Consider the following 27,129-nt stretch of genomic DNA (forward strand, 5'->3'; position numbering starts at 1 on the left):
CTTCAAGAAGATAGGTGTTAGCAAGGCTACACAGCTAAGGTTTCTCAAAAGATAACAGAACCATCCTCCTGGAAATGTTGAAAATGAGCAGTCTGAAAGAGCCAGGACAGGAGCATTCCATGGAAGATGTATTCATCTCCAACAGCTTATGGGGCCTCTGAGAACATTCTTTAAGTTCAGCACTTGAAATCACTGAGAGTCAGGAAAGACAAAGTGTCAGCCTCTGCCTGAGGTCACACAGGTATGTTTCCACAGGTAAGTGTAGGGCTGTTTTCCACTTCTCCTTTGATTCAGATGAGATAATATCTTTAGGATCCTAATAAAGACAAACTCCAAATCCAATTTTCTGCCTCATAACCAGAATTAAGTCAGGAGGCCAGCCTGAGTGCCCAGACTTTTAACCTAGTTCACAAATAAAGACAAGTAGTCAGGATTCTGCCATGTAACCAGGTCATGGCATTTACCTTGTGTTTTCTGTCTCAGCAGCTGTACGGCCTGTCCTACCACTGGACACTGACTTGTCTCCTCTACATTTTCACATAGGAAGGATGTTCTGAAAGGTGTTGATAAAGATCTCGAAGGGTGAAGGATGTGATCTAAAGCTGTGCATGGGGAAGGGAAAGAAGGACACAGACAGAACAAATATTTATTGAGAGCCTAATGTGTGCCATGCACTGTGGAGGGTGTGGCATATAATTCTTTCCCAGCTCTTTGCATGTCTGAATAATTCTCATTTTTCAGGTTTCAGTTCAAATATCACTTCCTCAGAGAGCTTTCCCTGACCCCCTTCTCTAGAGTACCCCTCTATCTCTTTAACTTGTGCCATTTCTGCATTGCGTTAAAATCTAAAATTATCTTGCTTGTTTAAGGACTAGCTCTCCTCACAGACTGCAGGCTCCATGAGGGCAGGACGGTGTCTGTCTTGTTCTAAGATGTACACCTAGTGCCTATCACAGGATCTGGCACATAGTAGGTGCTCAACAAATGGTGAATATTTATGAATAGTCACGAGAATACATATTTATGCTGCATATTTCCTGAAAGAATTTGAATTCATCCTTTTTTAAGTTTCTCTAAGCCCCCTGTCCTATAAAGTAGGAGGCTGAGCTGATAGTCCTAGGGAGAAACGGTTATGAGCCAAGAGTTGGTGCGCACAGCTGTAAAGCGTTTTCCTTCAGATCACACAGCAGCCTGTGAATTTATGCTTCCCGGGCCGATTATAGAACAGCTTGCAAACCTATTATGCGCAAGCGAACGAAGCCTATTTTTAAAGATCCCTGGGCCGCGAAGCTCTAGGCGAAGACATCAGAGAACCCCGAGTTTCCGCCCCCCAACTCCGAGCCAAGCCCCTCGGTCCTCAAAGACTACCAATCCCAGGAGGCACCGCAACGCAGGGGCCCAGAGGTCCACGCGCAGCCCGCCCCGACGCGCCGAGGCCACCTCCTCTGGAACCAGGAAGACGCCCGATGCCCGGCCCGCCACGGCCCCGGGACCCGCGCGGAGCCTGCCGGGACTTGTAGTCTCCGCGGGCTGGGAGTGCCGCTCCGGAATCTCGGCCGCCGTCTGGGGGCTGAGCCGGCGCGGGCACGCGTGCGCAGTGTGTGGACGGGCCGTCGTGGGCGCCGCTCCGGCAGTTCGGTGCCTGCGGGAGCCGGGGCCGCGGCTGTGCGGGTGCTGCGGGCCGAGGGCCGACGTGAAGTTGGGCGTGAGGAGCGTGGTCGCACCGGGGCGGGGTGGGCGGGGCCGCGCTCCGGGAGCGCCGCGCCGGCTGAAGCCAACAGGGAGGCGGCCGCGCGTCCCCCGAGGGGCCGGCGGGCGCTGGTGAGTGAGGGGCGGCGGGCCGCGGGCGGCGCGGGGTCCCGGGCTGCCCCGCGGCTCCTCTCCCCGAGTGTCCGCCGCGCGCGGCTGCACCTGGGCGAGGCCGCGCCGCTGGCTCACCTGCGCGCGGGCTCCGGGGCGGCGGGAGGGGGCGGCGTCCTCTTCCCGCGACTCCTTTATTGTTTTCCTGCCCTCAGCCCTCGGCGGCGTCCGGCGGCGGAGGGCAGGGAGGCCGGCGGCGGTCGCGGTCGCCGACGAGCTGGTCGGGGGCTCTGCTGGAAAGGACGGTCGCGCGCTGCTCCCGGCGCCGTGCGCCGGCCAGCTGTCCGGGGATTCCCGGCGGGCGACGCCTGTCGGAGTGGCTAGACTCCAGGGCTGTGTGCCCCCGGGGGCTCAACTGCCTTGGGCATCGTTTTCTCCTGTCTTCATGCGCTTTCACTTTAGGACTCGCCGAGTCAGCAGTCGACTCCGCCCTGTGCCGTAGAATCATGCTTTACCTTCGCACCTTAATGGTGCAGACGACCAGAGCGAGAGTTGAAAGTGACTTGCCCAAGGTCACGCAGGTAGGACCAGGGAGGCGACCAGAAGGAACCCTGGTCTTTCAGCCTCGAGGCCAGCTGCCGGCCGCAGCGCCTTGGGGAGGTCCTGAGCGGTTTGTGGTTTATTTCAGATGCTTTCTATTGACCCTCCTGGATAGATCATCAGAGGGGAAAGTGGTGTCAGAGTGAAAACGGTCTTGTTATTTATAGCGTTTATTGCCTTTGTTGAATTCTAGTGATGCTGAGTCCCAAAGCCGAGCATCTGCCCTCCGCCAGGCACTCGATTGTTCAGTTGGGGGGCAGATCCAAGAGGAGGCTTAAGGAAGAAATATGCACGCAGTTTGTGCCATTTTCCGCTCCCTTTTCACCTTCCAGTCCTAAAATACTTGCTTTCTTATTTTGCGATTGTTGTCTGTTTCAGCAGGACTTTCTTCGCTTTAATGAAGTCATTGCCTTTGTGAATTAGTTTTCTAACTAGAAAGTCTTATTTCCTGTGTGTTTAATGACTGGAACAAGTAGCGCACTATGAGGTTTATAACCATTGTCTTTTATCTTAGAAATACTGATCAGTCTGCTTTATTACCCCCCCCCCCCCCCCCCCGGACTCAGCTTACATACTTTCTGTGCGAGTTTAATGCCATTGAAACACTTGACAGAGAAATTTGGCTAAGCTTTCTATGAATCGGAGAACTTGCAGAAAATCATTTTGTAAAGCTCCATTTTTCTTCACAATGTGAGGGACTTGAAGAACTGTTATTTCAGAAATAGTAAGATTCATTCTGACTAAAATGCCTGTTACTTTTCATATTCCTAATTTTCATATTAATAAACTTGTGGCAAAAAGGAGTTCCCCAAATAGAGTTTGTTTAAATAGTCCTCATCTTGACCAAATCTTCCCAAGGAAAATTACATTTTAGAATATTTATATATTTAAACAAGAATGTCTGAGCTTAGCAGGATTTGAGTTAATGGTTAATTTATTTTATAGTGCTGTAAAACCTACGGAATATCCATTGATGGGTTTCTCTTGAGGAGAGAGCCATATCAAGGGATATAGCTTGAATTTGCTTTTTGTGGTAAGTAGTGGGTAACTTTTGTGACTTAAGAAGTGATTTATATGTATTGAAACTGCTTCATATGGCAATTTATCTTGCTAATTAGTAGTTTTATGGTTCCTTTGGGGAGGAGGGAAGTAGCAAGTTTGTATCTTTTTATTCTCCAATTTTAGCAATGTAGCAAAATAGGAAAGAGAGGTGGTGTGTCAATTTGAGTTTGTCATAGACCAGGGGAGACAGTAAAACAGGATAAGTATACAATTGTTAGGAAACTGCTATGAGTTCATAAGCCGGAAGGACCTTTTTAGAAATGTTTAAGGACATTAAGAATAGCATTGGGATTTTTCTTTAAAAAGCCGCTGTGGGCAGTCCTCCGTATTTGTTGTTAACGTATAGGATGTGACAATATTGAAGACTCCTGGGAAAATATTTAGGAAAGATGGAAACATTTTATATTTTTGTAGAGGCTTTTCCTCTAGAAATGTCTAATGCAGTTTAAAAAGAAAACAAAAAAAGACTTAAGCCTCAAAGTTCGTATAGTCCTACTGCGAAACTTACTGTTCTTTTGACTGTATGATAATTTGTAACCCTGAGTGAAATCTATGAAATAATTTATTAGCATAATTTAAGTTAGACTTTGATGTTGAAATATTGCTGGATGTTAAATTGTTCTTGTTTAAATCTGTCATTTAAGAATGGGAGACATCGTTTTCTGAATACAATATAGTAATTATTCAGATGTGACAACAGTCAACACTCTGCTTTTATGAGATCGAAAACTTCAAGTACTATAGTAGTAGTAACTGCCTCAGCTTTGAGCTGAAGTAATATACAAATACTACTTCTCCACATGCTTGAGCATTTTACTTTTGTTAATATTAAATTTTGATTTTAAATTTCAAGATGATTCTCATTTCTGATCTGCAATAATATAATAAAATGGTTTCGGTAGGAAATAAATATTAAAACTGAGTTTTTTTGTTTTGACCATTAGATACACAGCATTTAGAAAGGTATTAACATGGTATTGAAAAGAGTTCTTAGGGCAGAAATTTCTGGTGGTTTTAGATGTTTGTAATGCTTAATTATTTTTAGAAACATAAAAATAAAAATTCCTGTTGATATTTGTTATAGCAGTAGGACTCAGTTATGCTTAGTAACATTAAAGCATTGAACTCTGAGTAATATTTTTTCCTAGTAGCTGCTGTGTAATAAAGAATATGTGAGCTTGTAATTAATTCCTAGAAGATATTTAAGCAAACATATTTGCTGTTTATTTTGATAAGACTTTTGATTAGCTGAATTGCTTTGATTCAGGGAAATAGTGTTTTGGGATTTTTTTTTTTTTTTTTAAGATTTTATTTGCGAGAGAGAGAGCACAAGCAGGGGAAGTGGCAGGCAGAGGGACAAGGAGAAGCAGGCTTCCCGATGAGCAGGGAACCCTATGCGGGGCTCAACCCCAGGACCACCTGAGCCAAAGGCAGACGCCTAACCGACTGAGCCACGCAGGCGCCCCGTGTTTTGGGGATTTTATATCAGAATTTGAATTGGAATGTCTTTTGACTGTAAAACAACATCAGTATAATTTGGGATATTTTTTAGCATCTAAATAAGCCTTAGAGTCTTAAATATTTTTCCCTACATGGGAACCTTATTATTGTCAGTCTGATAGTTTTATTTTTCAAAAAGTTGTGGTTTTACGCTTTTACATAGTCTAGCCTCTTATAGTTTAACCACTGAACTCTGTATTCTGTGTTCAGTTTACCCTCTTTTGAAGAAAAGACAATCTCAGGCACTTAGAACTAGAAGCAGTCTCAGAGGACTTCTAATGTAGCATCTTATCCAGTACAGTAAATCCCCCGTGGGAATTTTCATGTCTGGTGTTTCCTCTCATTACTAAGGGCAGTGATGCTGTTCCATATATCATCAGGTTGTTGAGTAGTCTGAACTTGGGGAAAACAAACAAGACAGTTTTATTTTTCACCATTCACTGCTTTCAACTATGTTTTGTCTTCTTTTTTCCCCTCTCTCCCCACCTCATCACATCATGGACAAATGGTAGCTTTTCCATCATTTATGGCTATTAAAAGCTCCAGTCTGTCTCTTTCAGTTTAAACCTTCAATCTCCTGTTCAATTTAAAGTTCTCCTCCCCTGCCCCAGTGTCAGGCCACTTATTACTTGAAATACTTGGAGTGGGGAGGAATTGTGGTATGCTCCCGGAATTCCTCTTTCCTCTTCTGGGATCTACTTGGTCAGGGACTTGTAAGAAGAAAAATGGAAAAAGACAAGTCTATCTTACTGGGTGCTGTTAAAGCCCTCTTTTGATTAGCAGTGGCAAATCATTGATGTCCACTGATAGGCGTCCACACTGGAATTTTTGGTGAGCTCTCAGAGACTTCTCACTGCACATCATGCCTGGATATGAAATTTGCTGTGGGCCTACACGGCCACCTCCTTGTCCCCGACCTGTCAGTCCCACCCCCTGGTTCCTGGGGGTGAGGTGCTTTGGGGGATCTTTTCTTTCTACAGCCAGATTTTCTGATAAGAGCAAGACAGCTCAAGTCTAGCTATCTCCTGCAGCTTTCATGTAACCCACTGGAAACTCACTTCCTTGTGATGCCAAGTGGTAGGCCAGCTGCATAAATCTGCCCCCTTTTTGTGCCCTTACATTTCTTATTAATTTTTTTTTGTCCCCCTGCTCAAGTAAGTACAGACCAGCCACTCAGTCTGTTTTATGAGTAGGCATTGAACTAAAGAATGGAATGCCGGTCTCTCCTTGTAGACACTTCTTCGTGAATGAAGGAAGGAGTACCTCCTTCCTTCCTGAGTGTTCTCCCTGAAGACTTGGAAGACTTTGAATTTTTTCCCTCTCTTCTGTCAAATGCTTATATCAAATGATGGTAAAGTGTTGATTAAGGTGCCAGAGCCCTGAGGGGTATGTGTGTGTGAGAGAAGGGGTGTCAGTGCTGGGCTTCCCAAATGTTTGATCCTTGAGGTCTGTAAATCCTCAGCTTTGTGTTTGTTAGCAGATTTGGGACAACAAGGCTAGTTGGTTAACACATAATAGTGAAGCCCTGTGGGCCTAATGACGTCTAACTGTGCAGAATTTAATTTTTCCTTTTTTTTTGTCTGTGATTTTTGTTTTGTTTTTGTTTTTTTGGCTTACTTCCTGGGTCCTCACTGATAAAGTATTAACTGTGACTGTGTTAATTGATTGTATGATCTAACTATACCTTAGACTGGAGGATACATTTGGGGGAAGGTTTTAATGATATAATTTTATCTATTCTTGCCTCATACTAGCTTTACTAAAAATACAAAAACAAATAGAAATATAGTGTTTGAACCTTTTTCCTTCCATTGGCTAAGCAAACCAGTCAGTTAAATGTGCTAAATGATTTATTTTATTTTATTTTATTTATTTAATTTTTTAAATTAATTAATTAATTATTTTTAAGATTTTATTTATTTATTTGAGAGAGAGAGAATGAGAGAGAGCATGAGAGGGAGGAGGGTCAGAGGGAGAAGCAGACTCCCTGCTGAGCAGGGAGCCCGATGCAGGACTCGATCCCGGGACTCCAGGATCATGACCTGAGCCGAAGGCAGTCACTTAACCAGCTGAGCCACCCAGGCACCCTATTTTATTTTTTTAAAAGATTTTATTTATTTATTTGACAGAGAGAGACATAGCGCAAGAGGGAACACAAGCAGGGGGAGTGGGAGAGGGAGAAGCAGGCTTCCCGCTGAGCAGGGAGCCCGATGTGGGGCTTGATCCCAGGACCCTGGGATCATGACCCGAGCTGAAGGCAGATGCTTAACGACTCAGCCACCCAGGCGCCCCCTAAATGATTTCTTGTCTAATGAGGAAAAAGCAGCTTTCTATCTAGAAACTGAAATATTAATATTCATTGCAAAAACATGGATAGATCTAGAGGGTATAATGCTAAGTGAAATAAGTCAGTCTGGTAAAGACAAATACCGTATGATTTCACTCACATGGAATTGAAGATACAAAATAAATGAACGAAGAAAAAAGAGACAAAAAAAACCCCAGGCTCTTAACTACAGAGAACAAATTGGTGGCTGCTAGAGGGGAGGTGGATGAGGGATGGGTAAAGTAGGCGAAAGGCATCAAGAGTACATTTACTGCAATGAGCACTGAGTAATATATAGAGCTGTTGAATCACCATATTGTACACCTGTAACTAATATAACACTATGTTAATTATACTTGAATAAAACAATTGTGGAGGAAGAAAATATTTGTTGCAATTATTACGGGCTTCTTAATACTTCATTCAACAAATAGTTACTGCATGCCTTCCATGGATCAGGACTGTTTTAAGCATTGAAGAAACAATAGTAAATAAAAAAAAAAAAAATCACTGCTCTTGTGGAGCCGACATTCCAGTGTGGGGAAACAGGAGATAGGTAAATAAGTAAATGATATTGTTTGTTAGCAGCAAATGCTGAGGAGAATAAAGCAGAAAAGGGAGATAGGAAGTGGCAGTACAGTTCACATTTGCAATTTTAGATAGTGTCAAGTTGGGTGTCGCTCTTTCTCTGAGAAAGTGATATTTGAGTTCAAAGACCCCGAGTGGGGAGCTTGTCTGACATAGTACAGAGTCCAGTGGCCAGATAAGTGACCAAGGGGGGACTGGGATAGGGTGTGGGGCGTGTAGGTGAGGCCTGTATGTCTTTGTAAAGGCTTTAGTTTTTACTTGAATGAGATGAGATCACATTGAAACAATGGTTCTTAACCTTGGCTGAACACTGGAATTATCTGGGGAGATTTAAAAATGTACTAATGTCTAGATCCCATCTTCAGAGTTTCTTTCTTCTTTTTTTTTTTTTAAGTTTTATTTATTTAAGTAATCTGTACATTCAGTGTAGGGCTCAAACTTACAACCCTCGAGATCAGCAGTCACATGTGTTTCTGACTGAGCCAGCCAGGCAGCCCCCATCTCCAGAGTTTCTGATTTAATTGGTCTGGGGGGGTGTCCAGCCTTGGCATCAGGATTTTTAACAACTGCTAGATAATTCTAATAAGTAGCCAAAGTTGAAGAGTTTTGAGCAGAGTGACATTACCTAGTATTGAAGAGCCTGGGCTCCAGAGCTAGACTTCTCTGGTTTGAATCTGAACTGTGCCACTTCCTAAACCTGTGACCTGGGACAAGTTATTTTTAAAATTCCCTGTGCTTTGTTTTTTCATCTGTAAATTTGTTACAAGGATTAAATGAACTTATATTTAAATATTTGGAACAGTGCTTGGCCAGTAGTGGTATGTGTTTATTAAATAAACACTTGGATATATGTCTTAATGGGATCACTCTGCTCTGTTGAGAATAAAGTGAAGGGGGCAAGAGCAGAAGCAAGGAACAGTCATCCAGCTGAGAGGTGATAGTGGCTTGGACCAGAGTGGCTACAAATGCAAGTGATGAGAAGTAGTGGGATTCTGGATATATTTACAAGATGGAGTCAACAGGATTTGCTGAGAAAGAAGATTCATTCAATTCTGACTCTAAGATATTTTGCCTGACAGCTGGAAGAAGGGAGTGGCTATTTATTGAGATGAGGAGGACTGAGACAACAGGTTTCTAAGGGGAATATCTGATGCTGTTTGTTAAGTTTGAGATGTCTCTTAGGTAAGTAAGTAGATATGTAGACAGTTGTATACATGAGTCTGCAGTTCAGCTGGATGTCCAGAGCTGGAGATAGCTGTTGGAAACCATCTGTATGTAGACCTGTGTAAATAAGTGAGCTCACCAAGGAACTGCATATATACAGAAAAGAGGTCCATGGGCTACCTCCTGGGACACTCTAATAAAATTCAGAGGTCTGGGAGATGAAATGTTTCTTAGAGTTTCTCATGTGATCTAGAATGAAAAACAATTGTAATTCTTCTTTCTTTTTCTTTTCTTTTTTTTTTTTTTTTAGAAAAACAGCTTTATTAAGATATAATTTGCCGATTTAAGGTGTACAATTCAGTGGTTTTTAGTATATTCACAGAATTGTGCAACTGTTACCGCACTCAATTTTAGAATATTTTTATTACCCTAAAATGAAACCTGTACCCTCCCATCCCGAGGCAACTCCTCATTCCCCTCATCCCTTCTATCCCTAGGCAAGTGCTAATCTACTTCTGTCTTTACGGGTTTGCCCATATGGAGTTCAAATCATTGGGATCATATAATATGTAATCTGTGTAGGAAGAAGTAGTATTCGTTACTACCTAGCATCTAGAGTCATTAGATAATTAAGCATTTGGTAAAGGTGGGGGCTATAAGATCTCTCATTGTAAAGATACATTTTCCTCTTTGTAATTAGTAAGAAAACTGTGGGGTAAATATTTTGAGACTGTGAATATTCTGTTCTCTAACAACCTGTTATATATTGGTTTTAGTGTTCATTGAAGATCCTTACTTAAATCAGTGATTATGTTGCAAAAGTGATGATTTTCTATTATTATCATATTTTCAAAGAATGAGTTCATAATATCTCTAATTCAGATGTATTATGTAGAGTTTTGCCTTTTTTATTTATACATCTTTTCTGTTACCATGAAAATCTTGGTTCCTAATAACAAATGAATGTTGTATTACTTTATGTTACATGATATCATATTTTATATTCTATATTCTATTGTATATTCTATAAGTGTTATGGCAAGATAATCATAGCATTAATATGTTTACATTATCCTATAGTGCACATCAAATACTATCATATATATAAAATATTTTCAGAGTTATAATACCAAGTGAGATTACTGGGTTATGGGATAAATGTATATGTGATTTTGTTAAATAGTACCGTATTCACCTCAGTAGGGTTGCACCATTTTGCATTTTCATGAGCAGTGTAAAAGAGTCCCTGTTATCTAATAGCATCACCAGTATAGTGTATTGGCAAGCTTTTGACTTTTTGCCAGTGAGATAGGTGAGAAATGGTATCTCTCTGTAACACAGATTTGTTTCTATTGTGAAGGGTTGTGAACATCCAAAAAAGTAGACAGAATTATATAACTATAGTACCCATCATGTAGCTCCAACAACTGTCAATCCAGGCCATGCCTTCTTCATTCCCTCCCCCTAGATTATGCAGGTGATATTTTATGTCTGTATCAGTAAATACCTCTAACTGATAAGGATTCATTTTCTTGATGACATAACCACAATAACATTATCACACTGAAAATAAAGATCCATTTCCTTAATACCATTAGGCAGTATCCTAATATCTAGTTTTCTTAAATATGTCAGTGTTTTTTTAATTTATTTTAATTTATTTATTTTAAAGATTTTATTTGAGAGAGAGTCGAGAAAGCACAAGCAGGGATGGGGAGCAGCAGAGAGCAGCAGAGAGAGGGAGAGGGATAAGCAGACTCCCCACAGAGCAGGGAGCCCGATGGGGGGGGGGGGGCTTGATCCCAGGACCCTGAGATCATGACCTGAGCCAAAGGCAGACGCTCAACTGACTGAGCCACCCAAGTGCCCCTGTCAGTGTTTTTTTAAAAACAGGATTTATATAAGGTCCACATGTTGTGATTGTGTTTTTTTTAAGTCTTTTATTATTTATTTTTTTAAAGATTTATTAGAGAGCGAGCGCACCTGGGAGCAGGGAAAGGGGCAGAGGGAGAGAATCTCAAGCACACTCCCCCCTGAGCCTGATGTGGGGCTGGATCTCAGGACCCTGAGGTCACGACCTGAGCCAAAACCAAGAGTCGGTCACTTAACCGACTGAGCCATTCCAGGCGCCCCTTAGTTTTTTAATTTATAGGTTCTTCCTCCCATTCCTTTCCCCCTGCTCCCTTGGAATTTATTTTTGAAGAAATTATGTTATTTGTCCTGAGAAATTTCTTATAGTTTGGATTTTGCTATTTGAATCCCTGTGGTGTGGTTTAACATGTTTTTCCCCTGTTTTCTATCAGTTGGTAGTTAGATCTAGAGGTTTGGTCAAATTCAAGCTTTTTTTTTTTTTTTTTTTCAGAAGTGTTTCATAGATGCTATCATGTTCTTAGACACATGAAGTCTGGTTGTCTTCTTTATGGAGTCAGTGGCAATGCCTACTGTATCTCTTATTTTGAGATTTTTCTTATTATGAATGAAGTTGAGCATCTTTTTATATGTTTAAGGGCCATTTTTATATCATTTTCTGCAGAATATCTGTTCATGCGTTTTCCCCATTTTTCTATTGAACTTTTGATATATTTCCCTTGACTTTTTTTGCAAGCTCTTTAAATGTTATCATGATATAAGTTGTAAATATTTTCTACTGGTTTTGACTTTGCTTATCAGGTTTTTGCCATGCAAAAGCTTTTTTTAAAAAGTTATGCATGGTCAATTTTATCAATGAATTTTTTATTGCTACTGGATATTTTTTATTAACTTTGTAGAACTTTAAGTTACATACAATAAACTATCCATTTGAAGTTTACAGTGTGATGAGTTTTGACTATACTGTGGCGTGTGGCTGTGCTTCCTTCACACAGTAGAATGGTATTTCATTGTATAGACCGATTACATTTTATTTATCTCTTCATGTGTTGATGGACATTGGGTTGTTTCTAGTTTGAGGCTATTAGAAGTAAAACTATAAAAATTTTGAATTAGTCTTTGCATAAATATATGTTTTCATTTCTCTTGCATTAATACCTAGGAATGGAATGGGTGGGTCAGAGATTAGGTGTATTATTTTGGTTTTATTGCCAGAACTTTTCCCAGAGTGGTTGTATCATTTTACGTTCCCATCAACAGTACAGAAATTCTGTATGTGCCACATCTTTGACCACATACCATATTGTCATTTTGCTTAATTTTAGCCATCTGGTGAGTGTATGGTATCTTTTTAAATTCAGGATTATTGATTTATAATTTACAAACAGTAAATTTTACTCATTTTAGGGCACAGTTCTCTAAGTATTGACATGTGCATGTAATTGTGTAAGCTCCACCACAATCGAGATACACAACAGTTACACATCAAAAAATTTGACTTACATTCCTTTGTAGTCTTTTTCCTTATCTTAAGACCTAGCAATTCTTTTTTTTTTTTTTTAAGATTTATTTGACAGAGAGAGAGAGTAGAGGGGAGGGGCAAAGGGAGAGAATTTCCAGCATACTCCCCACTGAGTGTGGAGGGAGCCCTGTGTGGGGCTCGATCTCACAACCCTGAGATCATGACCTGAGCCTAAACCAAGAGTTGGACATTTAACCGACTGAGCCACCCAGGTGCCCCCCAAGCCTTAGCAATTCTGGTGTTTTTTTTAATCACTGTAGTTTGTTTTGTTTTGTTTTTTAACTTGTGTGCACTAAAGTTTATTCTGTGGTCTATAGGCCTGAGTTTTGATGAATTCATTATGTAGTGGTGTATCCCACCACAATTAAGATGCAAAACAGTTCATCACTACAAATATTACCCTTTGAAGCCAACCCCTGCCTTCACCTACTCATTTGTTCTCTGTCCCAATAGCCTTTTTGGTCTGGCTTTTTTCACTTAGCCAAATAGATTTGAGATTTATTCATGTTGTATGTATCAGTGGTTTGTTGCTTTATATTGCTAAGTAGTATTTCATTGTATTGGTTATACCATAGTTTATTCATTTATTGGTCGAAGGACATTTGGGTTGTTTCTGCTTTTTGCCAGTAAAATAATGTTGCTGTAGACACTTGTACAGATTTCTGTGCAAACACATCTTTCAGTTCATAGTAGGATTGCTGGGTCATTGTAATGGTATGTTTAACTTTATGAGAAACTGTGAAAACTGTTCTTCCAAGTTGCTGTACCATTTTGCATCTCACCAGCAATGTATGAGAGGGAGTTCACTTGTTTCACATTCTTGTCAGCATTTGATATTGTCAGGTTTTGTTGTTTTTTGGGTTGTTTTTGTTTTAGCCATTCTATTAGATATGTTGTGGTATCTCATGGTTTTTTTTTTTTTTTTAAAGATTTTATTTATTTATTTATTAGAGAGCGAGCGAGAGAGAAACAGCACGAGAGAGGAGAGGGTCAGAGGGAGAAGCAGGCTCCCCACTGAGCTGGGAGCCCTATGTGGGACTCGATCCCAGGACCCCGGGATCATGACCTGAGCTGAAGGCAGTTGCTTAACCAACTGAGCCACCCAGGCGCCCTATCTCATGGTTTTTATTTGCAATACTTTTCTGACTAATGATCATGAACGTCTTTTCATGTGTTCGTTTACTATTTGTATCTTCATTGACTTGTCTCTTCAGATTTTTTGGCCATTTTCCTGTTTGTTTGCTTCTCTTATTATTGAACTGTAATAATTTCTTGCCTGTTCTTGGATATCAGTTATTTGATAGACCTATATGTACTGAATATTTTTCTCATTCTGTGGCTTGTCTTTTGATTTCTTAACAGTGTCTTTCAAAGAGCAGTTTTTAATTTTTTTAAGTCCAATATAACAACTACTATATGGCTCATGCTCTTTGTGTCTTAATTAAGAAATCTTTATGTACTCCTAAGGTCATGAGCACTTTCTCCTATTTTTTTTTAAGAAGCTTTATTGTTGTAGCTTTTATATTAGGTCTGTGATTAATTTTGTTACATTTTTTCCCACATGAATACCTAATTGTTCTAGCGCCATTTGTTGAAAAGACTATCCTTTCCCTATGGAATTGCCTTGGCATCTTTGTTGAAAATCAACTGACAGTAAATATGTAAGAGTCTGTTTCTGGATGCTTCTCTGTTCCACTGATTTGTTATATCTTTTTTTTTTTTAATCCTACACTGTATTGTTGTAGCTTTTTTGTAAGTCTTAAAATCAAATAGTGTAAGTTATCCTACTCTATTCTTTTGGGAAGTAGATTTGGCTTTTCTTTCTTCCTTTTTAAAAAATTTTATTTATTTATTTGACACAGAGAGAGAGCACAAGTAGGGGAAGCAGCAGCAGAGGGAGAGGGAGAAGCAGGCTCCCCGCTGAGCAGGGAGCCTGGTGCGGGGCTCGATCCCAGGACACTGGGATCATGACCTGGGCCTAAGGCAGCCACTTAACGACTGGGCTGCCTAGGCACCACATTGATTTGGCTTTTCTAGGTCATGTGCATTTCAGTATATATCATAAAATACATATCATATTCTCAATTTTTATAAAATATTCTGTCAGACTTTTTATTGGATTATTATATCAGTACTTCATTCTTTTCTGTATCTGCATAATATTCCATTGTGTTGGGTAGATCACATGTTTAACTGTTCACCTGTTGATGAACATATGGGTTGTTTCCACTTTTTGCTTATTGTGAATAGTGCTGCAATTAATATTTATGAGTACCTGTTTTCACTTCTTTTGGGTGTATATCTAGGAGTGGAAATGCTGAGTTGTATGGTAATTGTGTTCAACTTTAGAAGAACTACTAAACTGTTTTACACAGCTGTTGTACCGTTTTAGAGTGGGGGGGGTTCCAGTTTTCCACATCTTCGCTAACACTTGTTATTTTCCTTTCTTTTAATTATCACCATCCTAGTGGTTATAAAGTGGTATCTCACTGTGGTTTTGGTTTACATTTCCCTAATTACCAATGATACTGAGCATCTTTTTGGGTTCTGTTTGGCCATTTATGTATCTTCTTTGGGCAAAATGACTTTTCAAGTCCTTGCCTATTTTTTATTTGGATTGTTTGTTATTGAATTGTAAGAGCTATTTATATATTCTGGATATTAGACCCTTGTCAGATATGTAATTTGTGAATATTTACTCCCATTCTGTAGGTTCTCTTTTCATTTTCTTGATGTTCTTTGATGCAAAAAAGCTTTTAGTTTTGGGGCATGTGGGTGGTGCAGTTGGTTAAGCATCTGACTGTTGGTTTCAGCTCATGTTGTGATCTTGGGGTCCTGAGATTGAGCCCAGCTTTGGGCTCCAGCTCAGTGCAGAGTCTGCTTAAGTTTCTCTCTCCCCTTTGTACTCTGCTTGTACACTCTATGTCTCTTAAAAAAAAAAAAAAAAAAAGCTTTTAGTTTTTATGAAGTCCAATTTAGCCTGTTTTTTCTTTTGTTGTTCATATTTTTATTTCATATCTAATAATCCATTGCCAAATCCAAGGTCATGAATATCAGCCTCCATGTTTTCTTAAAGTATTATGGTTTTAGCTATCTTATATTCAGATTGTTAATCCATTTTGAGTCAATTTTCATATATAGTGTGAAGAAGGGTTCAGTTTCATTCTTTAGCATGTGGATATCCAGTTGTCCCAGCACCATATTTTGAAGAGGCCAAATCTTCCCCATTGCATGATGTTTGGTACCTTTGTTGAAAATCAGTTGGCCATAGATGTATGGGTTTGTCTGGGGTCTCAATATTATTCCTTTGGTGTGTGTCTATCCTCATGACACTACTCAAGTGGATAGTTTTTACTGTGGATACAGGTATACCCGGAAGATATTGTGGGTTAGACTCCAGACTACCACAATAAAGCAAATACCACAATAAAGCAAGTCAAATGAATTTTTTGGTTTTTCAGTGCATATAAAAGTTAGGTTCACACTATACTATAGTCTGTTAAGAGTGTAATAGTATTACATCTAAAGAAAACAATGTACATACCTTTTTTAAAAAAGATTTTATTTTATTTTATTTATTTATTTGACAGAGAGAGAGAGAGTGAGAGAGAGAACACAAGCAGGAGGAGTGGGAGAGGGAGGAGCAGGCTTCCTGCTGAGCAGGGAGCCAGATGTGGGGCTCGATCCCAGGACCCTGGGACCATGACCTGAGCCAAAGGCAGACGCTTAACAACTGAGCCACCCAGGCGCCCCCAATGTACATATCTTAATTTAAAAACCCTTTCTTGCTAAGAAAATGCTAACCATCATTTGAGCTTTTAGCGAGTCATAGTCACTGATCATAGATCACCATGACAAATATAATAATAATGAAAAGATTTGAAGTATTGTGAGACTTACCCCGATATGCCACACAGAGACACCAAGTGAACAGATGCTGTTGGAAAAATGGTGCCAGTAGACTTGGCTCCATGTAAGGTTTGCCACAAACCTTCAGTTTGTAAAAAACCACAGTATCTGTGAAGTGCAATAAAAGGAGATATGCCTATACGTTATTATGGTATATTAATTTTTCAAGTTTTGATTACACTTAAATTTTTAAAATGTTGGGTAAGTTCATTAAAGAAATTATCTCCTCTAAGTGCCAGGTTTATAATAACACACATACATGACCTTAGTAGATAATTTTGTTTAAAAATTTTTGGTGTGTCTAATTTCTCTGGATGCATATAGAATAGTGATTTAAATATGCAGTGTATCAGAATGTGTTGTAATTGAATTTTCACTGTGGGTGAAACAACCTCGAGACTTTAAATGAAGAACTAGTTACATATATAAATTCAGCCTGCCAAAAGATGTTGGAATAGGAACAGTCTGCAGATTTGCATCCATCAGGAAGGAGTCACATATCTACAGTTTCTAGAGAAAAAAATGGCTGGGAACTGCTTTTTACTCAAGTCATGGTTTTTAACTTTAATCAGTACAACAAAAATTTTAGTACTTTAAGAATCAGAATATGATACGCTTTTGAAGTCTCTTAATCTATAACTTCTCCCTTCTCCTCTTTTTTCCCCCCATAATTATTTACTGAAGAAACTGGGCTGTTTGTCCTGCTGTTCCCCACAGTCTGGCTTTGGCTGATTGAACCCCCGTGGTGCAGTTTACTATGTTCCTCTGCGTTTTTTATTGCCTGTAAATTGGTGGTTTGACATAGGGAGATCTAGAGACTGGATCCGATTCAGATAAAAACTTTTTTGTTAGGGCGCCTGGGTGGCTCAGTTGGTTAAGCGACTGCCTTCAGCTCAGGTCATGATCCTGGAGTCCCGGGATCGAGTCCCGCATCAGGCTCCCTGCTCGGCGAGGAGCCTGCTTCTCTCTCTAACCCTCCCCCCTCTCATGTACTCTCTCTCTCTCATTCTCGCTCTCTCAAATAAATAAATAAATCTTTAAAAAAAAAAAACTTTTTTGTTACATGCTCACTTCATAGGTGATGTTTGTGTCTTTATCAGGAGGCACATAATACCTGCTTATCTCTCTTTTTCATGATGTTAATTAATTTTACTTTGATTCATTTTAGTTTTAGCAATTCGAAGAGTTTTAGAGAGAGAATGTGGTATAGATGTTAGGATATAAGCTCTAGAGCCCAAGAATCTGGGTTCATGTTTTGATTTATTTACTAGTTCTCTAATCTTAGAGAGTCACTTTCCCTTATGAGCCTTAAGTCTCTTATCTGTGAAATGGGGATGGTGATTCCTATTCATGGGGTCATTTTGAGGGTTCAGTGAGAAAATGCATGGAAAAGAACCTTGCACAGAGCCTAGCATATAGTTAGTGGCCAGTAAGTGTTAGCTATTGTTGTTCTGTGAATTTAAAAATATTCTGGAATAATCTGAAAGGTAGATTATCTCAATTTATAAGTGAGGAAATTAAAGTTTGGATAGCTAATTTTTTGGCTCATCTGGGTGTGTTTAGGGAAAAAAGTAGGTCAGTTATTCAACTGAGGTGAATGGCTCTCCTTTGGTCCAATCAATGTGTATAGTTGTATTTAGTAACCACTCATAATCTTAATTTCAAAAGGTTTTGCCCATGCTTTGTACATATTCACATGTACATCACCACTTCATTTTGGGAAGTGGGCTCTTTGTTAAATAAATTGTATATGGCACATTTTATGTTTGAAGTCCACTGAGAAATTACTTACTGTCAAATGTTTTTATTTTACAGTGTAATGTTCAGGCTCAGAAATGCCTTATGTGGATCGTCAGAATCGTATTTGTGGTTTTCTAGACATTGAGGAAAATGAAAACAGTGGGAAATTTCTTCGAAGGTACTTCATACTGGATACCAGAGAAGATAGTTTTGTATGGTACATGGATAATCCACAGGTTTGTAAAATCCAGCTGGTTAACCTTTTTTCAAAAGCACACAAGAATTTTAATTATTAAAATATTGAACATACTATATGCTGTTAGGATTTGTTTTCCCAAAAAATGTATGTTTAGATTTAATTCTACTGGCTGCATTCTTCCTGTCTTGCATGCTCAACTCCTGCTGTCTTACTTGAATTTCAGAAGATGAGACTAAGTTTATTCAATAAAAATTTGTGCATGCATATATGTCCATTCCCTCCTGCCCCGGGGTGGGGAGAGAAATGCTGGCTCTGGTAAAAAATTCTGAAATTATTTAAATTTAAGATAATGCCTCTAGGATAGAGCTTGCTGTCTTTTGGTAAAGAAACGACTGAGCTAGTTGCCGCTCTTGCACACACGTGTGGTCCTTTCGTCTTGTAGCAGCAGATTTGAGTGTCAGCTGTCATTCACAAATTGAAACGCACTTTGATTTTACTGTTGCCTTTCAAATCATTGGGGAAATGTCATAAATTAAAAATCAGAATCCCTGTTTTAGATCTGAAAAACCTTGGATTAGAGATCATCTGTCGAGTAGTTTTAAGTTTTCTCGCCCGGTGAATCTCTTCATTCAGTTGGGATAGATGTTGCAAGGATGAGTCCCTAGCAAATGTCTAAGCTGATCCTGTCTAGTGGGACTTAGAATCAAGGGAGGAGTGGGGACTGGTGGGAGGTTTGTTCTGTTTCATGGAGAAGGAACTAGATCCCCTGACAACCAGTCTAGTATTCTTCACCACTCTCTACTTATTTCAGGTTAGACAAAATATTTATGTACTAATGCATTTATATTTGTTTATATGGAATTCAAGTTGTTAGGGACTTTAGTACAAATTCCACCTCCTCCTCAATGCAGGAAACCTGTCTGTCCCTGATCTTCACTTTAGCTGTTGTTTGAATTACACATTATGAAAAAGTACTTATGGTATTTGAGACACTTTAATTATTATTTGCTCTGTGAGCCAAAATCTATTTCCTTGTATCTGCTCCGCATTAATACTACCCTGTCCTCTGATTCTCCATAAAGTAAGTTTAGTCCTTTATCCTGACACAGCCTTTGAAATTTTGGAGGATAATTTGTATTTTAATTCAGTGTAGATTATTTGAGTGCTGACTTTGAGACTCTTTTCCCTAGGAACTGTCTACTCTTTATCCATATCCTTATAGAGCTTCCTGACACTGTTTTACTCCCTTATCTCTGGGTGTAACCACCTTTCTTGGGTGGTAGTAGCCTGGCTATGGACCTACAATGATTAATAACCTTAATTTACTTGGCCAGAGTCAGTGGAAGAAGGAACAGGTCAGCAGAAATCAAAAGTTCATGTTTATTTATTATTATTATTTTTTAATAGAAATCAGATTTCTCCCCTTTATGACCATTCTGGCCTGTGCTCTTCTTGGTTTGTCTCTCTTCACAAGACCTGGTGGACTGATATATATGGATTTTCCCAAATTGTATTTAAAGCTCCTTGGTTGTTTTTCTTCATAATAATAGATTCTTCCCTCAGAATTACTTTTATCAGCACTTCCCACTTAGAGCTAGAAGAAGGTGAGCACAAAATGGATTATCTTTATTACACTGAAGGAAACATGAATTTGGAATCAGAGTTACGGTCTTCATGGAGGTAGCAGCATTGAAAATTGACCCAGAGGGTGGATACGATTTTGACCAAGAGATGGAGAAGTGGGTATTCCAGTGCTCAAAGAATAGCACGGACAAAGAAGTCCAAGCAAGGAAGGCTGTGGCCTGTGTGGAGAATAGGTCACTGTGGCTGTAGCAGGGAGGGTGGATATTAAAGTTTGCACTCAGCTAGATCTTTTTCTACATGAACTGTTTTTTTGTTGTTGTTGTTTTAAGAGTTGCAATTTTTTTTAAAAAAGTTTATTATTTAAGTAGATTCTACACCCAGCGTGGGGCTTGAGCTCACGACCCTGAGATCAAGAGTCACTTGCTCTTCTGACCGAACCAGCCAGGTGCCCCAGCAAAAACTCTTTAAAAGCCAGATTTCCATGGTGTAATTAACACATTGGTTTTTATGAATGTAGTACAGAATTTTAAATCTGTCTTTTATTTGGTTCTTAATAATTTTAACTCTTCATTCTAACTGATAAGAACCTTTTACAATCTTGACTCTGCAGCCAGTGGATTAGCCATCAGTACACCAGCTTTGTGTCGTTTTTAAATGTATTAAGACTTATATTTCCTCATGAAAGCTTTAGTAAAATGTCTTGCTAAGATTATGATGTTAGGTTGAACCACATGAAATTGCCAATATACCACTATTTTGATCTACTGAAGAATGACAGTTTCATCTGCTTCAATCTAGTTGCTTATGTTACGGTGCTGTAACACACTTATACTGATCATAATAACCCTGATAACGAAAAGAAAATCAGTTTGGCTCACCTGTCCTTAGGGAGCCATCTTCCTCCATTTTCCTTTCTTTACCACTAACCATTGGTTTAAAAATCCATTCTAGTGTATTACTAGGGATCCATTTGGAGCTTTCTGTATTTTGTTGAGGGTGTGGGTAATGGTGGAGAATTAAATAATTGAGTATCTGTATCAGGGAGTGACTTTGAAGAAACTTGAAAAAAGTATTTTTGGCAAAAAGAGTGTAGGAACTCATAAGAACAAATGGCTCATTTTCCTTTTTATCTTAAAACGTCACTAGTTGATTATTTCTTGTTCACCGTCAGGGAACAGATTTTGAAACCTACTTTTTTGTAGTTGAATTTGGCAGTAATCATACTGATCCATAGGAACTAGGTATTTTGAATATTCAACTTTGTCTCTCACCTACTTATATTTCCCTGTACTGTGCCACTCTTTATTTTATTTTATTTTTTTTAAAGATTATTTATTTATTTGAGAGAGAGAGAAGGAGAGACAGAGAGCATGAGAGGGAGGAGGGTCAGAGGGAGAAGCAGACTCCCCACCGAGCAGGGAGCCCGATGTGGGACTCGATCCCAGGACTCCAGGATCATGACCTGAGCTGAAGGCAGTCGCTTAACCAGCTGAGCCACCCAGGCATCCCCTGTGCCACTCTTTAATCTGTGACCCTTCATGTCATGCGGCCATGACATAGTTCTCATTTCTCTTCCTCATACAAGGCTTAGAACTGTATTCAGCTAGTTAAAACAATACATTTTTGGAGGACTTAAGAGAAAAATAACACTTTTGAATGGAATGGTAGCAGTGTTTGAGAAAAATCATTTTGATAGTAGTTAGGAGGTCTTGAAGACATTTTAACATTTCATTTCCTTATCCAAAACTAAAAACAGCAACAACAAAGCAACCTCTAAACGTAAAACATTTTATATAGGAACACAACCATTTAACAGTTTACCTTAAAAATTACAATTTTATTTTATATATATATTTATGGTTTATATTTAGAAGCTTGAACGTAGTATATAGTTTAAAGCAAAACAACGCAGTTTATATGGGAGTGAAAATTTTGAAAAGACCTGTCCCTGTCAACAATAACCAATTTATGTTTAGGAATCTTAAGTCTTTGAAATGTCTTGGCTTTCATATAATTAATTGTTTCCAGTAAGCTTATAGAGAGGTCCGAGAAACGTACCTCCTAATCATTCATAAAAACAAAACCAAAGATTTTCTTTTTAATGCACATTATTATAAAGTTAGTTAAAAAGTTGATCTTGGTTAATCTACAGTGGAGGAAACTTTCAAAGTTAACATTGTCTTAATTTTACTTTTAAAATCTTCTATCAGAGTTTTCCTTTATATTCTTTATTACTTTTTTCCAGACTCTTATCTGATGTTCCTGCCTCTATCTTCCCCCTCTATAACCCATCCAGTTTATTTTATTACAGGATATATTAAAGTACAATTTTGATTGCTCACAATTTGAATGCTCACAAACCTTTGTTAGTGGTTCAAATTCTTAACTGTGTAAATTCTTTGCTACTTTTTAATTTAGGTTAGGTAAGTTAGGTTCTTAGTTCAAGTTCCCAAACAACCATTTTCTACTACAAGCCTAAATGATCCTGTATCACAACCCTATGCTTACGGCTTTTAAAGAAAAGTTTAGCCACAATGATAAAAATAGCCTTTTAATTATAGAATGCATTATGGTGGAACACAATAGAGTTTGGTTTTGTTATCTACATTATCAGCTTGATTTGTAAATACTTGAACTGAAAAAGTTGATTTGTAAACTGGGATATTAAAAAATCTAAATTCTTAACTTTTTCTAGTATGTTTAGAACATTATAAGATAAATTAATGTTGGATTTTAATTATATATTAATAATTTGTTTCCAGAACTTACCTTCTGGGTCGTCATGTGTGGGAGCCATTAAACTTACCTACATTTCAAAGGTAGTTTTTCTATATTGTTTCACATTCATGCATGAATTAAAATTCCTTGGAATGAGAGTGTGAATAAAAGCAGTTTCCTTTCTGTGTCATTTAGTGATGATGTTCGGGTTCATATCATGCTGAAAATAGTACCTGGTCACTATGTGTAGGAAGAAGTTCTTTGATAAAATTTAGGAAGAATATGGGGTTAACTTGTAAGATGTGGCAAATTGCAAAAGTTAACGTTAACTTTTATGATTGGGACATCAGAAGGACTAAGATCAGTTAACAGGTTCTATCTTTGGGAAATCTGGAAAAGATTTTTTCTAAGTCTGTATTTATTTAAACTGTTTCTAACTTTTAATCCCATTACCTTTGACTTCTTGTTTCTTTATGTTTTATTTTGAAGAAAACCATCTTCATGATGAAACAATGGGTTTTCCCTCATTTCACTTTGTTTCTACTAATTTCTGTTTTCTTGTTTGTTGATATTTCTGGAATTTTTGCAGTACTGTTTTTCTTTGCAAAAATTTAGGTTTGGTATTTTCAGGTATTTCTCCCCCTTTATTTTATTGGTGTTTTGGGAACTGAGAGAGAGATGTTGAAGAGCTAGACCTGTGGGGTTTTTATACAAAGTATGTTTGTAGAAGCTTAAGTTATGAGATGTGAAAAGTAGCATTAAGTCATATGTGTGTGCATACTCTTATGCATATATTGGAATTTGTTAGCAAAGGTCCTTAGGAGAAAACTGGTTTACAAGTGTACCTCTTGTTTAAAGGACAGTTTTGTAGATAAAGTACTTTGTTCTCAGTATTGTTCTCATTGACAACAACAAAAAGAATCAGCCCTTACACAACAAAGATGACATATTTAAAGGGCAACATTTTATTATTATTTATTTAATTAAAACTGTATTATTTAATTTGCAAAAGACAAATATTGTTTAAGTATACCTCAAATGTTCCTGTAAATTAAGACATTTAATAAATGCTTTAGGGTAGCCTGCAGCTTGAATTCTATAGCAGTTATTATTAGGAAGCATAGAATTCCACTGTAAAACTGTAGACCCCTTGTCTTCTTGCTGGCTTACAGTATATGTGTACTGTAATGTAAATATATTGCTGCTAGACATTTTTGACTCTCAGTGCAATGATGAGGAATAGGCAGTTGAGGGAGAGGTTGCCCATATGCTTATATCTTTTCAGTCATTTGTAACCTGGTGTTTTTAAAAATGGGAACTCTTTTTAAAAATAAAGTATTAACTAAGCAAGTGGGCCTGATTGGCCATCTGCTTCCTAACTCCTGTGCTCCTCTTTTAAAATATAACTTTCTCTGTGCACTTCTGTTGACTTTCATCTCTGTCCCACAGCTTTCCGAAGTTTGAATTGTACAGTTTGTACTCTACTTTAGGCATGCCATTTTTTTCCAGAATTTATTCCTGGAACAGATTCCAGTGTGACTCAGAGCTGTGAATTTGTAGTTGGGATCAGTCAGGAACCCCAGACTTAGAATTCCTTTTGAAGGTACAAAACAGATGCTACAATGATATGTTCTAACACTGGGCAGCAGGGTGGTGATAGTCCTGAATGGGCTTCCACGAGCGCTACTGTATTTATAGGGGTAACAGCAACCAGGTGCAGCTCGGTGTTTCAGAAGGTGAAACGTTCTGAAACATTGGCACGTTTAGCAAAGTGACCCCATTATCCCAAGGTATTCTAATATACAAGAGGATCCAGGACCATTTTGGTTTCCTCATTGCAGATTAATGCCTTCTGGATTTTGGGACTTGATTAAATACACAATCTCCCCTCTGCCCACCATCATTTTCTCTTAAGGTTCACAGCTAATTTGGAAATATGCAATTTGGGAAGAATTCATAGTTTCTGTAGAGTATTCTGAAGGTATTTTGAAAATTATGTTAAACTAAAATTTCTTCTGTGTGTCACATAAAAACTTTTAATGGTTTGCTTTCAACTTCTTCATGTTTCCTTTGAATAAATACAAGTTTATTCAAAAAGAACATGGAAGTATTATTTGTTTCAAACATCTTATAGTTGGGAGCCATATTCTGTGTTTAATTTGCAGTTCTTTTTCAGTAGTCTTTAAAGTTTAATTTTAGATCTGTGTGCTAAATGCATGTTATTGGGAAATCATACATGTGGACGTTCATGCAGCATTTAAAGTTGGTTATAGTAGCATATGAAGAAGTGAGTGACTCATTTCTCTTTTTTGTTAGGTTAGCGATGCAACTAAGCTAAGGCCAAAGGCTGAATTCTGTTTTGGTAAGTAGCCATATTTTATATGTTTGTTAATTTAAGTTTGGCTAATATAATTACGTTATACTGTAAAAGAAAACAGTCCCTGAAAACCACACAACACAAACCTTGGATTAATGGATTATGCTAAGGGAAATTCCCTTGATACCACCATCCAGGTGAAGAAATAAAACCCCCTACCCCTGAAGCCTCTTTCTTGTGTCCATCCCAGTCATAGCCACCTCCCTCTGCTCAGATGTAGACGTTATCCACCATGTATAGTGATCACCACCAGTGAGATTTCCAGTAATTTTTAACTTTCTGTCTTGTATTATTTTATAATAAATGCATAAATAATGGAAAGGATTTTGTTTTCAGCTTGTGGGTAGTGAGAAGTTTACAGTTTGGGGGTAGTTGAGGCTGTCTGACCCACTTGTTCAGCAAACACCTAGTGAATGTCTAGTACGTGCACACTCTGCTTGGCCCTGGGGCTGCAAGAGTAACAAGAAGCAGTCGTTGCCCTTAAGAGTCTCACAGGCTGCTTGTCTCACAGACAGACACAGTAGCTGAAAATATCATTGCATTTATTATAGTCAGTAGGTAAAGGAGTGTACATTCTATTAAAGAACCACAGAGGAAGAGCTTCAGATCCTCATTGGGGAGTCGGGGGAAACCACACTGGGTGAGGAGACACTGGAGTCAGTGACCAGCTACCCTTGATCATTGTCTACCGTTGGGAAGACGGGGGGATGGGATCCCAGGGACAGAGGCGTGCAGGGGAGAAGAGCATGGTGTGCACGGGCACCTGAACACTCCTTGAAGCTGCTGGGAATGAACAGCGACAGACCAAAAAGTAAAAGGGCAGGCGGGAGTGTGGGTATAACATGTTGACAAGTAGTGTGTGTGTGTGTGTGTGTGTGTGTGTGTGTGTGTGTGTGTAAACAAGAGGTGAGAAATTAGCATCTAGAAAGCTGACATAAGGTGAAGGAAGTTTTTTGCATGGATAGAGTTTTGATGCAGGTAGATTAGTTCAGTGGCTCCCAAACTACTGTCCTTACCTAAAGGCTTGAATCTGGGTGGTGGCAGTGGGGGAGAGAGGAAGGACACTAGCAGGAAACGTGAAGGGACTTGGTGACTGAATATGTGGGAAGAGAGAGGTTTCCGGTAGCTTCTCTTCCAGTAAAGAAATGAGGAGTCAAGGAGAGCTGGATTGGGTAAAATGTTCGGTAAGGAGTTTGATGTGGTGGGGAAACATCCAAATGGAAATGTTGTGGTAACAGTAATTGAGGACTAGATGGAGCCTGAAGATCAGGAATGGAGAAATTTGGAACCTGTGAAGATAGTGGGTGGTAGTTGAAGCTGGGAGAATTGATGTGCCCTCAGTATGTTAGTGGACCCTCGTGATGGAAAGGACAAAATTCAGAGTGGCCAACTGACGTGCTTTACGTGAAGGTAAGAAACTTCTTGAGGTAGAATTGATGTTAAAGTTCCTTGTTCTCTTTTGCTTGTAAAGTGCAGGTTTCTTCTCTAGGCATTGTGTTAGGGATAACATCGGATGGCAGTCATGTACATCCAGTAAGAGAACAGGATATGAGCAGGATGTGAGGTAGCTGTTCAGAGAATCCTCTATAAGGCTTTTATCACCACTAAGAAACTAAAAAAAAAATTTATGTATTTATTACAAATCTATAATTTTGGTTACTAAATAGGAAAATGCCTCAGAGCCTTGTGAATGAAAAGCTAGTGGGGGCAAGTCAAGAAACAGAAAACTTTGTGTTTTAGAATGTGTACAGCATATACTCTTGACAGGTCTTTAATGTAAATCTCAAACCTGCGGTTTGAAGGAATAGGACTATATAGTAATAGATGTGACATTCAGTTATTGGAGTATTTAGAATGGGTGATATTACTTGGAATCAAAGATTAAGAGTTTTGGTTTCCCAGTAGTTTATTAGTAGAAATTAGATAGAAAAGAGATTCATAAAATGCTTGTGCCGTCAGAGAGGGAGGCAGAGGCTCCTAAAATGGAACCATAACTTCCATTCAGAATGGCAACATAAAGACTGTTCTGCCATTATTTCATCTCAGATTGCTCAAAAACAAGTGTGAGAACAAGAAACACTCAAATCATCTTTGATGAACCTGGCAGATACCTGTAACCCGCAGTGTATTCAGATGGGAAGTGCACGGAGGAATGTAAAATGACTTAGCAG

The 27,129-nt window shown here is 38.9% G+C and overlaps 1 protein-coding gene across 6 annotated transcripts in view; it reads left to right on the plus strand.

Moving 5' to 3' along the window:
* The first annotated feature begins 1,607 nt into the window (after positions 1 to 1,607).
* The window catches only part of PLEKHA1 (pleckstrin homology domain containing A1), a 56,015-nt gene continuing 30,493 nt past the window's right edge, over positions 1,608 to 27,129 (plus strand). For 2 of the 6 annotated variants that reach the window (XM_035030595.1, XM_035030577.1), the window contains exons 1-4: positions 1,611 to 1,821; positions 18,156 to 18,316; positions 22,626 to 22,682; positions 24,898 to 24,943. In XM_035030595.1, the coding sequence (XP_034886486.1) occupies positions 18,176 to 18,316; positions 22,626 to 22,682; positions 24,898 to 24,943 (244 nt within the window). In that variant the 5' untranslated portion in view covers positions 1,611 to 1,821; positions 18,156 to 18,175. Of the gene's footprint in view, positions 1,822 to 3,341; positions 3,434 to 18,155; positions 18,317 to 22,625; positions 22,683 to 24,897; positions 24,944 to 27,129 lie in introns of those variants that run through there. The other 4 variants (XM_035030585.1, XM_035030558.1, XM_035030568.1 and 1 more) reach the window with 4 other exon arrangements.

Source organism: Mirounga leonina, unplaced genomic scaffold (genome assembly GCF_011800145.1).
Source record: "Mirounga leonina isolate KUSES-001 unplaced genomic scaffold, KU_Mleo_1.0 Mir_114, whole genome shotgun sequence".
In the NCBI taxonomy this organism is placed as follows: Eukaryota; Metazoa; Chordata; class Mammalia; order Carnivora; family Phocidae; genus Mirounga; species Mirounga leonina.